This window comes from Lynx rufus, unplaced genomic scaffold, assembly GCF_022079265.1.
Source record: "Lynx rufus isolate CCGP_SWC_20201006 ecotype Redwood Valley unplaced genomic scaffold, mLynRuf1.p SCAF_19, whole genome shotgun sequence".
Lineage (NCBI taxonomy): Eukaryota > Metazoa > Chordata > Mammalia > Carnivora > Felidae > Lynx > Lynx rufus.
This window is the reverse complement of record NW_025814833.1, coordinates 28,831,092-28,844,460: the sequence shown is the minus strand read 5'-3', so window position 1 is coordinate 28,844,460 and position 13,369 is coordinate 28,831,092. Positions and strand designations below refer to the sequence as shown.

Genomic DNA, 13,369 nt, shown 5'->3' with positions numbered 1-13,369 from the left:
GCTCCCTCGGGCCCCAACCACTCTCTTCGTGGTTTTAACTGCCGATTTCTCTAGGGAAACAGACACAGGGGACTATCGCCTGTTCACAAAAACGCCCGTGGTTTCCTGCTGACGGGTTTGGGTTCCCTGCTAACAAGGTCTGGGTAGCTCCACAGGGGTCCCGCCCTTTGCTTTTATTACTGAGGCCCCGATGCCCTCTCCCCGCTGGCTCAGCCATGGCCACAAGGGGGAGCGGGTTTCTCCCGCGGGCCCAAGGGTGGAGGGAACAGGGGTTGACAGTGTTCCACGTGGATCCGTGCTCCAGAGGGCACACGGAGAGGGGGGCCAACAGAACGGGGGCTGTGAGCAGCCCAACAGCCCTTCGGCTGTCGTTCTCTTCTCACCCCACCTGCTCCTGGCCCAAGAAAACAGGGCCCTTTTTGAGGGATGTGAACATCTGGGAAATGCTGCTTCTGGGTCAGCGTGGGGCGTGGTGGTTTTTGACCGGACCCGAGTGCCGCTGCGGGCTTCAGTCTGCTTCTAAATTCCTCTGTTCTGTGCGACTGCTCCGAACAGAGTACGCGCTCGAAGGAAAGCGGTCGTCGAGGGTCTGAGAGCAATGGTGTCCCCTTACAGCAACTCCATGGGCAGAATTAAAAGACGAGGCGTTATTTATTTATATGCTGCTTTATTTCTGTAAGGATACACTGAAACTTTAGGATAACAGCTAATGACAAAATGGAGAAATGAGGCATTGGCTTGTCTAACCACTCCTACGAGAATGTTAATATGCACTGTCATTACATGTTTACTTTTGATACTGTCTCATTATACTATGTAATAGAACAACGTTGATAAGAATACGGTAAGTTAGGTGAGCCTGCATCTCAGGTAAGCACTGTGTGGAAATCCGCTTGTGCCTGTGAGGGTGGCAGCCGCTCCCCCAGAGATCCAGCTGAGCTCTTGAGGGACAGTCCTAAAAATCACAAGAAAACGGACTTGGCGGGCCTCCTGAGCACACCAAGAGCGGACAACTACTATGCTACAAGGGACTCCACTCTAGCCGCTGTTTGGAAATGTCCTATCCGTGTCGATGACAGTCCCGGCGCCTGCTCAGCTACCCCCCGCTAGAGTGTCATGATTACTTCGGCAGGATGAATTTCAAAACCGCAGGAACGTCTGAGGGGGGCTAAAATATCGACATGCAAGTCTCCAAACCCATAAACTACGTTACTATGAATTAAAACGAGAGTATTAAAAAAGAGAAAGAAAAAGGGCAGCTGGGTTAGTTTTGTTAAGCCTCCAGAAGTAGTCGCCGTGACGATGTTCCTGTGAAACAGGCTCGTTTTCTCAGGTCTGCCTACACTTTCCAAATCACCTGCACGTTCCCCGCTTGAAAGTGGGAACGTTCAGAAAACACGCCACACGGGGAAATCGGAAGTTAGTACGGGGGAAAGGTCAGTTTAGAGTTACAGCCAAGTTCAAATGTTAACCTTCTGGAAATCCGTATTAGTCGAGTGAGAGCACAAAAGAACAGCAGGAAGATTTCGAGGAGGAGGTTCAACCATGCAATTTGTTAAGTTCGCTCTCTGCTCACAGACAGGTGAGCAGCCGAGTTGGAGCAGCCGCCGCAACTCTTGCGTGTCCTGAGGACACGGTGGGTCCCAGCTGAGCCACGAGACGCATCTCAGCGGGGGCTTTATGTGTTACGCTTCTCGCTCACGTCACTAAGCAGCTAAATGGTGAGCACGTTTCTGCTCTATGATAAACATGCAGAAGAGTCAACCTATCTACGTGTTTGTGTTTTCACCGCAGCTGCGGAGAAGTGGCCGCGCCGCGACATCCTAGTGTGACCACTGCGTGCCCGTATCTGAGTAATACTGTAAAATGGGAGCAAAGACAGAGGAAGCAACTTTAGAGGTGAGAGGCCGCTCTGGCCCTCTGGGTGGTGCAGGGCAGAGGGCGAGGACACAAGAACAAGACTCGATTCCATTTTACAGGACAGGAGCCCCCGTCGCTTTACAGCTTTTTGGCACAGTCGGGGCAATACACTTGCTCCTGGTGGAAAACAAAGCGCTTGTTGGCCAGATTCATGGAGCATTTTTTGCAGTGGAAGCAGTAGTCGTGCCAGGATTGTCCTTCATAGGCCACCACACTGGAGCCTTTACCAAACCCTGGGGAAACGACAAAAGAAAACAAAGGAGGCCGCTGAGTGGGCACAGGCGGGAGGCCGAGCGCCGCCTTGCCCGTTCACGGAGCCGACAAGCACGCGGGGGCAGCGTCTGCCCGGCCCCCGGCCGCCCTCCGCCGCGCACCGACCCCCGCGTCGCCGCCACCCTGCTACGGCTCGCGAGGACCTGAGGAGATGCCAGAGCTCAGCCGCGAACCCACATTCCCATGCCACCGCTATCGCCCTGTGACACGCACCGACCTCCCAGCATAACCAGTTTCTTTGATTTAGGGCCATGGCATCAAAGTGGCCACCAGGAGGCAAACTTGGGCTGTTCGCGGGGTGTGCACTTACCGGGCCTCGAGGAGCTGCTAAGCTTCGATTTTTTCTATAAAGAACCACCACCCACGAGGGACAAGTCCTCTCTCCACCCGGATGCCTGCCCCGGAGGTTGGCGCTGGGAAACAGGGTGAGAGGCAAGCGTTTCCCGTGGCACACTGGGGGCTTCCTAGCTTTAGAGACTGGGTGGCTCACTCTTGACACAGTCCTTTTCCCTGAGGATGGCAAAAGTCTTCTCAAATGTACATTTCAAGGCTCCCCGGGGAGATGGGAAAATTGGAGGCGGGGAAAGGGCCCGGGGCACGTGGATCGCGGCCGCGTGAGGAGGAATGAAGTGATCAGCTCTGCTTCTGATCGCCAAACAGCTGCCCGCAGCCACCTCTGAGCTAGCCTGCCGCTAGGGGCGCTCTAATCCCCGCCTGCCGCTCGCAGCCTCCCCCCCTCCCCCCTCCCCCCCCAACTCCCGCCGGCCTGATCCGCCCCCCTTTCCTCTCCCTTCCCCGCCGGACTCCCCCCACCCCCCCACCCCGCTCCCACCGCCACACGCGGTGCCTGCCTGCCCGTGGCCATGGCCGTGGGTCTCAGGCTCGTGAACTCCGGCAGCGTCGTTAGTCAGCAGTAGTCAGGAGGTGTTCTGTATTGCAAAGGCTAAGCTGGCCTGGGGGAGAATCCAAACTATTCGGGGGGGGGGGCCTTCGGGACCACAATGGCAGGGGGACAGGACATTCTGCGGGGCCTTTGTGGATGAAACCGACGGCGTAGGAAAATGAGAGATGGTTACCATGCGCAAGACCTAGCCTGGCAGACTTAGCAAGGACTCTTTAGCCTACCAGTGATGGGGTTCTTGCATCCAGCACACTTCTTGGCCACAAAGTTCTTGTAGCAATCCACGCAGTAATACTGGTCCTCCACAGCGGTGAAACGCTGCCCAGCCAGCTTCTTAGAGCAGGTAACACACACAAAGCACTCGGCATGCCAGGGCTGATCCTGGTAAGTGATTCCTCCAGATGTGATGGCCTAGACCAGGGAGTGTAGCACCGGATTCAGATTCAACAACCATTTTGTTGAATGCCTACTGCGTGCCAGGCACTGTGCTGGGCGCTCTGGTAGACAGTATCTCATTTGATCGCCACCACGGCCATGGGAGGCAGGTGCGATTATTACCCCCGAGCTACAGACGAAGACACCGAGGCTCAGAGAAGGCGGGCCCCTGCGTGGGGTGACACGGCAATTAGGGGGTGGAGGCGGGCCCTCTAGAGCCGGGGCCACCGCCGCGCCTCCCCAGGGCGCTCGCGGACAGCCCGACTCGGCCCCGGGCGCCGCTTTCTACCGCCACAGCGTCCCCGTCTGCAACACGGGAATAATAATTCCCACGTCGCAGGGCCGTCGTGACGATGGAATGGGATAGTGTGTGTGCAAGTGCTCTGCCAACTGTCAAACACTTCCAGAAACGAGTCAACGCGGAGCTCCCTCGACAGCGTACCTTGTTGCACTTCACGCAGTGCTTGGCGAATTTGGTCTCGTGGCAGGTCACGCAGTAGAAGTCCTCCCCTTTGGGGAAGAAGCTTCCGGTCCCGATCACTTGCTTGCAGTTGCTGCAGGTGAAGCAGTCTTTGTGCCACACGGTCTTCTTGTACTCCACGTTCTGATCTCCTGCGGGGAAAGCCATCCACAGCCCGGCTGACAGGGCCCTGCAGGGGGCTGCTTCCGCTCAGCCCGCCCCCCAGGGCCTCCAGAGGGGAGGGCGCACGGGCGCTGCACAGTTACCGGCCTCACGCTCGCCCCCGGCTGTGCTATCCACGGCTGGGGGGGGGCGGGGGGTGGGGGGGTGAGGGGAGGGCTTCTCCCCTCCGTCCTGCTGGGGTCGTGCAGACCCAGACTCCCGTGGTCGGGGGAAGGGGACCCCGGCAGCAGTGTTTCAGGATGGGGGGAGGGGCTGAATCCCCGCCCCACCCCCACGGCCGGCCTTTTTGGACTGGACCTGGAGGCTCGCTGGGGGGAGGGGCAGAGGGGGCAGCTGGCCCAGAATTCCACCCAGGAGGGCGCATGCTTTGATCACTTACTCTACCCAAATGAGAAAGCGCTACATACTTTTCACTTCTTTCTCTCGCCACAGACGGCTCTCTCCAGTGTTCTTTAGTTGCCGAGTGTGTGCGTGTGTGCGAGCATATATGTGTACGCAGATATACGTATATATATGCGTGCATATATATGCTAAAATCTAAGCGCGGCTCGCAGCAGCATCACCCCACCACCGCGAGCACCCGGCATCATCTCCGCCCTCGGGGCCTCCTCCCTGGCTGCCGGGGAGGGAGAGGGGGCGCTACCTGCCACGATTGGCTTGAAGCACCCCTTGCACTTGGGGTTGTCCTCCCGAGTGGTGCACTTGTTGCAGAAGATCTTGTTGTCCTTGGCCACAAAGGTCTCGTTGGCCAAGGGGTGAAGGCACTTGGCACAGCGGAAGCAGGTGTCGTGCCAGTAGCGGTTCTTATAGTGCACCTCCTGGGGACCGAGCAGATGGGGTGGCTGCCGTGAGTGGTGCTGGGGGCCCGGGGGGTGGGGCCGGGGGCCGGGGGGGGGGGGTGTCAGGGGCGGTGGCCCCCCACCGAGACTGGGACAGCCCGAGGCCAACGTTTCTGTAACACTGTGAGTAACATGAGGGGCGTCCAGGAGTTTGTGAAATACAAGCAGGCCCCACCTCGGACTGCCGCCCGGGCCCCCCCCCCAGCCCCCACACGCCGCCGGGGCCACCGTTACCTTGGAGTCGGCGCCGATGGGCTTCCGGCAGTCCACACAGGTGTTGGCGCAGAACTTGTCGAAGCACTTGAGGCAGCAGTGGTGGCCGTCCTTCTGCACGTACTTCTTCCCCTGCAGGTTGTCCCTGCAGTAGTGGCAGTCGAACTTCTCAGTCATGGTGCCCACCTTGTAGCTGGAGGGACCTGCGGGGGCAACGGGCCGGGCAAATGAGCCCCGGGAGGACGGTGGGCGCGGCGCCGCGACCCCACACGCTTCACTAGGACCCGGGAAGAGACCGGCCCCCGGCGCCTTGGGAGAGAGCCCTGCCGGCGGGACGAGGGGGCTGGATGGGGCGGGGGTGGGGGGGTGGGGGGGACAAGAGGGGATACGGGCCGCATCCTGGAGGCGGGCTGCTTGGCGGCGGTGCCCACGGCGCGCCAGGCCCTCCCTCGCCAGCCTCCGAGGCCTCGCTCCCTCCTTTAGATCCGCCAGAACACTTTTAAATCCCTGAAGGGACCCCGAGGAGTTCTGTCCGCCGCAGTTCACGGCCCCGGGGCCCGAGCCGGGGCCCCAGAGCGGACTTCTCACAACGGCGTTCTCTGTCCCGGACCGGCGAAGTCTACGACTGTGAACACTCGGCACAGTGACCTGCCAGTTTGGGGCGTGCCCACATCAAGTCCCCCCTTGGTTCAAGCAAGTTTGCGACTTAGGACATTTGTCTTAAAAACTGCAACTTTAAAAGAGGATCTACGGTGGGGAGGCACGCTTAAAAAAAAAAGTGTTAAGCCGATCATTCGAAGAACCCCTCCCACTGCCTTCACAGGAACAGCCACCCGAGTCCCCCAGCGCCCCCCACCCCCCCCCACCAAAGCTTGCGGCGCTGCCGAGGCGCTCTGTTCGTCCCGCCACCAGAAAGGTACCAAACGGGGGTTTCTATTAGCTCCCGACTTCTTTAAACATATGCCGATCTCCCCCCTCCGCCCGAACGAACGTGGGTTCCGTAGACAGCAGTTATGTAATCACACAGGAAACACCAGAACGGAGACGCTGTTCCCAGCTCCCCACAAGCGCGGTTCCCGTGCTAGCAAATGCCCCCGTGTCATCTGCAGAGTGTCATCTGGAGACGAGTTGAGGGAAGACGGCCGGGAGGCCCCGGTACTCACCGCAGCTCTTCCACTGGCCCGGCGGCCCCAGACTCCCACTGTGCGGCCCGGTCCCAGGTTTTTTTATACAAACACATGTCCGAGTTGTTTGGATCCTGTTGCCACCGGCAACCAAATAGCAGAGAGTGAGCTAAGGAAACCACACCCTGCGTCTCGGAGCCGCCTCGGGAAGGCTGCTGAACTCTCACTCACAACTGGGTCCGTTTCGGAAGCCAGGCGGCCAACCAAGCAGAGCGCGCGGCCGGCCCGGGAGGCACAGGGCCCGGGGGGGGGGGGGGGCGGGGGCGGTGCGGCTCGGGGTCGGCTTCAGGCCCCCCCCCCCCCCCGCGACCCTCGGACACACCCCCTCGCCTCCTGGGAATGAGCCACTGCGGCCAGCGGGAGGCATTCTGGGGCAAAGACAGTTGCTTGAGCCCGCTGTGCCACAGTTCAGAGGTTTCTCGGGACCGGAGGATGGCTCTTACTGGCACCTTGTCCCCCAAAGAAAACCAGGACGTTCCCTTACGTAAACTGGGTTAGAAACGAAAAGTAGAGGCACAAGTGAAACCAAGGTCTGTCTCCTTGAACTGCGCACCGTTTACGTAAGGTAGCTTTTAAACTGCCATCGGCCTCCGTGCAAACAAAGTGCCCGTCACAGTGATCGCACGCCGGCAGTCACCCTCCGTTCATTCCTGCTGCCCCTTCACCTGTCCCCTAAAACCCTTGTGTCGTTAGCTCTTCCATACTGAAACCGTGCACCCGACAAACATTTACTTTCTTGTTAAGAGCTGAGCAGAGAAACTAAATAAATCTCCAGTAACAGTAATGCCAGGAAATTAAATTATCAGTGGCTCCTAAATACCATTTGGCAGGAAATTAGAATTTGTAAGATTAGACAGCACTGGCTTCCTGCGCGGCGAGCAGTCACGGCTGGGTTAGCCCTTCGGAGACTATCTTCCTGGACCATATTTGAACATCCCTCCTCCTCCTCCCTCACCGAAGTCTCTATTTAGAAGACAACTCTGGGCCGCACTCATTTTCCTGTCACTCTTCCGATGTCTTTCAAAGAGGAGATGACCTCCAAATACTTCTAAGCGTTAAGTCCTGTATAGAGTCCCTCCCGACAGGAGCCCCGGCTCATGGTATGTCGGAGCCCTAGCTTTAAGCTAAACATCAAGGCGCCGGCGTCACACGGCAAACAGACACCAGGCGACACAGTGAGTCCTGTTCAGGCAGCCCGAGGTTTGGAGAGAAGGGAAACCACTATGGTTCACGGTACCAGGGAGAGCATACCGGCCAAGCCTTTCTCACTTCAAAACCACATACTTTGAGAACCTGTCATCTTACCAATGCCAAGTTCTTCACTGCTCACTTTCAGAGTTCTAGAACACGACTGGCTCACACTTTCGAGGCATCCAGCCGATGACATAAGCCATGGCTCACCACGGATCGTGGAAGGTACCGGAGTGTGTCGGAAATGGGAGTCGTGTCCGCACGGCTGCACGCCACGCTATCGTCCCTATAGCAGAGGGTCTTGAACCCAGCAAAGGGAACATGAAATAGCTCGGCCCAAGTTAATGGTGCCTCTATGGAGAGTCCCACTTCTTAGTGTTTTCGCGTCCTGGCTTTTAGGCATTATTATTAGTTTTCCTTCCTGTCGTAGGAGAAGCCCAGGGTCAGCTTACATTCCCTGCCCCCGTACACTTAAACCCAGAGAGGCTGCACCCACATGGACATATTTCAAAGGGCATATCCTCTTAGAACTGATTTCCACAGTGGACTCGGGCCTTTTTCGTGTGTGCGGAAACACGTATTCGTCAAGATAAAATAGGCACTTCTGGGAGCGTTGGCTTTATTGCCTAATAAGTAAACAGGCTGGAAATACTTAAAGCATGTTAGCAATGCCGATGTCAAGCCCATGAACTTTAGTTCTTTTTTTTTTTTTTGCAATAATTCCAATCAAGTGGAACTCCGGGCAACCTGAATTAGCTTACCTCATGTTTTCCTCAATTTAGGATTATTTGGTCCCAGACTATGGCAAGCCTTCACGTAGCATGCCCAGGAGGAAGTCAGAGTACTAGATTCCGGCCGACGAGATACGTACCAGGTCGTAACTCTGTGTCAAATGTGAACGTGTGCAACGGGGAGGGATGTGGCTACCACTCATCTTCAGAGCGGTTACCGATTCTAAGACAACAGCGTACAGACGACAGCGCCGACACACACACGGGCTCCTAAAAGACCGAGAGCGCCCGGGTTCGTGGCGCCACCAAAACAAGCCGCAGCGCAGTCTCGACTTCGTGGGGCGGGAAAAGCTGGGCGCCTTCCTTCCTTCCCCGATGTCAGAAATAACGGGGTGGGGGGGGGACGAAGGTAGCGTTTTACCTGGTCTTTGAGGCTCTCTTTAATCTTCCTGAATTGCATATACTTAAGGCGTTTATCTCATAGGGAATACGGTTTTTAATCCCCTTAGCCATTTCTCAGACTGTGAAATATGAAGCCGCCTAACCTTCCCCTTCCCCAGCATCCCGAGCTGTCTCCCCGGACCCCCCGCCGTTATCTGGGAAAGGGCATCGTGGGTCATCACTGGCAATAGTGGATGCCCAGAATGACAATGCTCCCTCCCTTCCCGCCTGTCCTTGTCACCACGCGTTTGCCCTCTGGCAGCTCTCTGACGGATCCTAAGGTGGAGGTGTGAGCCGGGCGCATATGCAGGGCAGGGCCGAGGCTTCTCTATCACAGAAGAAGGTTCCAAACGTACTAGGAGTCCCGGGGACCTAATCGCAGGCCCTGAGTACACCAGTCATACAGTAAGTATGTGCCTGTGGATGGACGGGTGGGGGAGACAAGTCACCGCCACTAAGCTCCTCCAAAGCTCTTTTATCAAAAGCATTTTATAACAAATATTTGTTTTTAAAAAAAAATTTTTTTAACGTTTTATTTATTTTTGAGACAGAGAGAGACAGAGCATGAACGGGGGAGGGGCAGAGAGAGGGGGAGACACAGAATCGGAAACAGGCTCCAGGCTCCGAGCCGTCAGCCCAGAGCCCGACGCGGGGCTCGAACTCACGGACCGCGAGATCGTGACCTGAGCTGAAGTCGGACGCTCAACTGACTGAGCCACCCAGGCGCCCCCACAAATATTTGTTTTTAAAAATCAGGGCACAGCTCTTGCCACCCTAAGGTGCTGACGTCTGACCCACAGTCCTTTACGGATGCAGCGGGTTCAAATGCATCGGAGTTGTGACCGGGTGATCCCATTTTAGATACTTATTCCAAGAGGGTAGCCTTTCTTGCTATGCCTGCTTCAAAAAGACACATCATCCTTCCCTTAATCAACAAGCTTCCTCTTCCAGAAAATTCCTGAACTACAGCCAACATGCTAAGAGGTGCCTACATAAACCTCAGTATCTCAATAAAAAAGTGTTGGCTTTCGGTTTCCTCGTGCGCACATTGAAGGAGAAACGTGATGGTGTGACATTTCTAGAACTATAAACCTCTCATGAGAGAAGATTCAGTTCGTACTTAATAATCTTGCTTGTGTTTTTAGGTGTATTTTCTCATCTATTTCTTGCTAATATCCATCGTTCCCCTTCTGCCCGAGTGGTTCGAAATAGGAAGATTTAAGGAAACCGTGAATCTTCGAGCAAAGCGACATCCTTCAACGTGCCCTCCCTGAGGAGTATGGTGCACAGTGTAAACAACGAACAGCAACCCGGATGGAAGAAAAAAATTGGGGCTATTTCTGGTCTGTTAATTGCTAAGTCCAACATACCAGTCCGTTAGTCACTCTGCGTATAAATACTGGCTTCTAAAGAAAGGATATATCGCTTTCCTGAGAATGTTTGACAAATGGAGCGAAGCCTTGGCCGATGAATAGGACGCTTGTGTGGCAGACACACGAACGCACCTGGAGGTGTCGTCAGACGTTTGGGAGTAAATACCTGACTAGCTGCAATGAGACGGAGTTCATGAGTCATGGCTGAAAAGCAGTCTTTCATAGAATCTCACAGAAAATCAGAAAGGGTTCCTTTCCCTTAAAAACAACACGTACGGAACGATTCAATGCTATGTGCAACCTCACTTGCACGCTACATTCAGAGAAAAACTCATAAATCTCCTTTGGGTCACTGATAAACAGTTTTAGATTATACCCGGTAACAGGAGGGTTGGATAGAGATTATCAAACAAAAACTAGGTGCCCCTGGATTTCCACCAGGCTAGATTCTATGCGAGTATTACTCTGTCCATATACGAAGCTTTTCTTAATGTTGCGCGTGTTATGTGGGCACCTTCCAGCTTGCGTATCAGAAAACGAGTGCTTCCGACCTGGCAGCAGCAGGACGCACGTTTTCAGTTTTCCTAGCGGTGGGGAAGCAGCAGGCGGTCGTCTGGTGGTCACGACAAGTATGCGACGTTCAAGTTTCACCCTTGGCCAAATCTTCTGGCTGCCATTTTCAGTTATTTTAAGAAGTCAACCCAGTTTGATTACTCGCTCACACCACCATTTCATTTTCCATCCCTGCCCCAAGAAAAGACTCCTGGGGCAGTACGTACAACCCACTGGGCAGTGGCCGGTGAAGGGAACTAGTGGCTGTATAATATGGCAGATGGCCTTACTTCCCTCCCCATCCACACCCCCCCCCCCCCAGCCTGGTCCTCAACTCGAAAGGCCAAGGGTAAAGGCACTGATCTACATAACTCTGCAGACTGAAAGTGTTCAATAACAAAAATATAAATTCCTGTCCTCAAAATGTCCTCTCAGTATACGGATGGCCACTGAAAATGGATTCTGATCCAATTACCTGAGCCTCTAATTTGTCTATACGAAGCCCATCTCGGGGCAACGTGGATTTTCTTTTTGTGAGGACCTCTCTCTTCTCTGCTTTCACAGACCTATAAATCAAATGCAATACAAAATGATAGTCCCTGGTTTTAAAAACCGTTTGTGGGGGAGGCCTGGGTGGCTCAGTCGGTTAAGGGTCTGACTTCGGCTCAGGTCACGATCTCACGGTTCTTGAGTTCCAGCCCCGCGTCGGCCTCTGTGCTGACAGCTCAGAGCCTGGAGACTGCTTTGGATTCTGTGGCTCCCTCTTTCTCTGCCCCTCCACCATTCATGCTCTCTCTCGCTCTCTCTCTCTCTCTCTCTCTCTCTCCCCCTCTCTCTCAAAAATAAACATAAAAAAAAACACCTAAAAGGTGTCAATAATCTGTCTCATTTAGTCACTGTTACAGCCTCCAGATTTATATAAGCAAGAATACTGTCAGGATTGTGTGCAATTTAAAATTGGAGGCTTGGGTGTGCTGTAAACAGGTCACCTTTTAAATGTATTTTCCTATTCTGTCACTTAATAAGTAAACAAAATGGGGAGTTACTCTACCAGTTGACGTGCATTCAAGGCCCACTGGAACAACCAGTACAGCTGAATAGCCAGCCTGCACCCGGAGAACGGACGTGGCGGCCAATTACCACAATCTCAGGCATGTGGCGCCATGTTTGTAAAGTGGCTCCTGGGGGGGTGGGGGGCAAAACAGCTCTTCAACATTTGGGAACAAGAAAAACACTGCATGTTAATTCACCCAAGCAGGGAATGCCATCGCAGTGCGTTTGTGTTTAAACACCCAAGAAGACTTTCTAAAAGTATTCTCATTATTTAAATTCTGATGGGCAATTACGAGTTCTCAAAATGAGTTTTTCCTGCCACCCAAAATTAACTTGTCCTATAATCTGAAAGCCCGGAGACAGGACACAGTGCCTGTCTCTAAGAAAGGGGAGCGTTCCTTAGGCAGAGGGCAAAGGAGCCACAGCGACATTCTTGGCTTTGGAGGAGGGACCGGCAGCCGGGTGACCTCAGAGAGCCGGGCTTTCTGGGGAGACGGCCCGTCCTTCAGTCCTTCAGCCCGTTCCCCGGGTGTCTGTCCATGGCCGAAGGGCTTCCTTTGTGCCAGGTTACAAAACAAGAAGACGACTCTCACGCTAAGGACGGGCTAGAGGTTCGGAAACGTTGCCCCTTTTTCTGGTAAGAACAATGACCACCCTACTTGTCACATCCAAAGGATCATAGCTGCTTGTCTTCAGAAAGACTAAGCACATCGTTCAGAAAAGGAAAGAGGTGGTAAGTCACTATGGACTTTCTCAGTTGTCAGTATTTCTCCCTTCAGCTCTATATTCAATTGACCTTTTCTAAACACTTGAAATTCGATTTAAAGCAGTTGCGACGAACATCTGTATGTTATAAATAATAAAAATAGCTAACCCCCCCAATTGTTCCTCACACTATCTTTTACAGTTTCCTAAGATGTCCTAAAACATGTAAACTATGGTAATAAGTTTCTATTTTTAAAGAACAAGCCACTCGACCTGCCTTTAGTGTTGGAAACAGCAGCAGAAGGCAGCGACAGAGCAGAGACCAGCCAGGACTTATTATGTAGACAAGGCTAAAATCAGTTCATCAAAAACTATCTTTTAGTCGAGTGATGGATTCCCTGCCCTAACACAACCGTGTTCGATGGAAGATAAAGAGTATGAAGCTTTACCTGAGTGTCTATGGGAAGCCATGGCTCAGAGACCAAGTTCAGGAGCGGCACCTAGACCAGTCTTCCCTCGACCTCAGCTGATAAGGCTGTGGCTCATTTGTGAACATACATTTAAGGGGAAGCGGCTAACACAAAAATAACCGAGAGCAGATGGCCCACCCCTCCCCAGAGATCACAACCTTAATCCCACTAGAAAATTCTTAACCATTTTAGGTGATCCGAGGGAGAAGAATAGGACCCAGTAAAAATACCAAACACTACATATAAATACCTGTGGAGCTACTCAGCATCCAAATTAGCTCCAGAGCCAGAGAGGCCACATAGAAAGTCATCCCCGTACCGGAATAAAATTTGGACTCAGCTCTGGCATAGCTTAACGCTGAGCCACCCTTATTAATCCACTTTATATGCCTAAACAGCTTCCTTCGGGCCCTACGAAGTGTTTTGTGCTGCTAATGACAGAAAT

The 13,369-nt window shown here is 53.9% G+C and overlaps 1 protein-coding gene and 1 long non-coding RNA gene across 7 annotated transcripts; one reads left to right on the top strand and one right to left on the bottom strand.

The window, feature by feature from the left end:
- Positions 1–650: 650 nt before the first annotated feature.
- On the bottom strand, positions 651–12,979 carry FHL1 (four and a half LIM domains 1). 6 transcript variants are annotated; one of them, XM_047082011.1, is made up of 8 exons: positions 6,962–7,135; positions 6,388–6,482; positions 5,246–5,427; positions 4,816–4,990; positions 3,972–4,141; positions 3,319–3,505; positions 2,504–2,703; positions 651–2,153 (listed from the first exon to the last, which is right to left on the bottom strand). In XM_047082011.1, exons 3-8 carry the CDS (start codon positions 5,399–5,401, stop codon positions 2,070–2,072), a joined length of 972 nt encoding a protein of 323 aa, XP_046937967.1. In that variant the 5' UTR covers positions 5,402–5,427; positions 6,388–6,482; positions 6,962–7,135; the 3' UTR covers positions 651–2,069. The 6 variants fall into 6 exon arrangements, with proteins under 6 accessions (XP_046937967.1, XP_046937966.1, XP_046937965.1 ...); XM_047082010.1 differs by lacking the exons at positions 6,388–6,482; positions 6,962–7,135 and adding an exon at positions 12,904–12,979; XM_047082009.1 differs by lacking the exons at positions 6,388–6,482; positions 6,962–7,135 and adding an exon at positions 7,714–8,079.
- On the top strand, positions 7,491–11,387 carry LOC124513945 (uncharacterized). Its single transcript, XR_006962555.1, has 4 exons — positions 7,491–7,583; positions 7,745–7,824; positions 8,382–9,176; positions 9,917–11,387. It is a non-coding gene; the product is annotated as an uncharacterized LOC124513945 (long non-coding RNA).
- Positions 12,980–13,369: the final 390 nt, after the last annotated feature.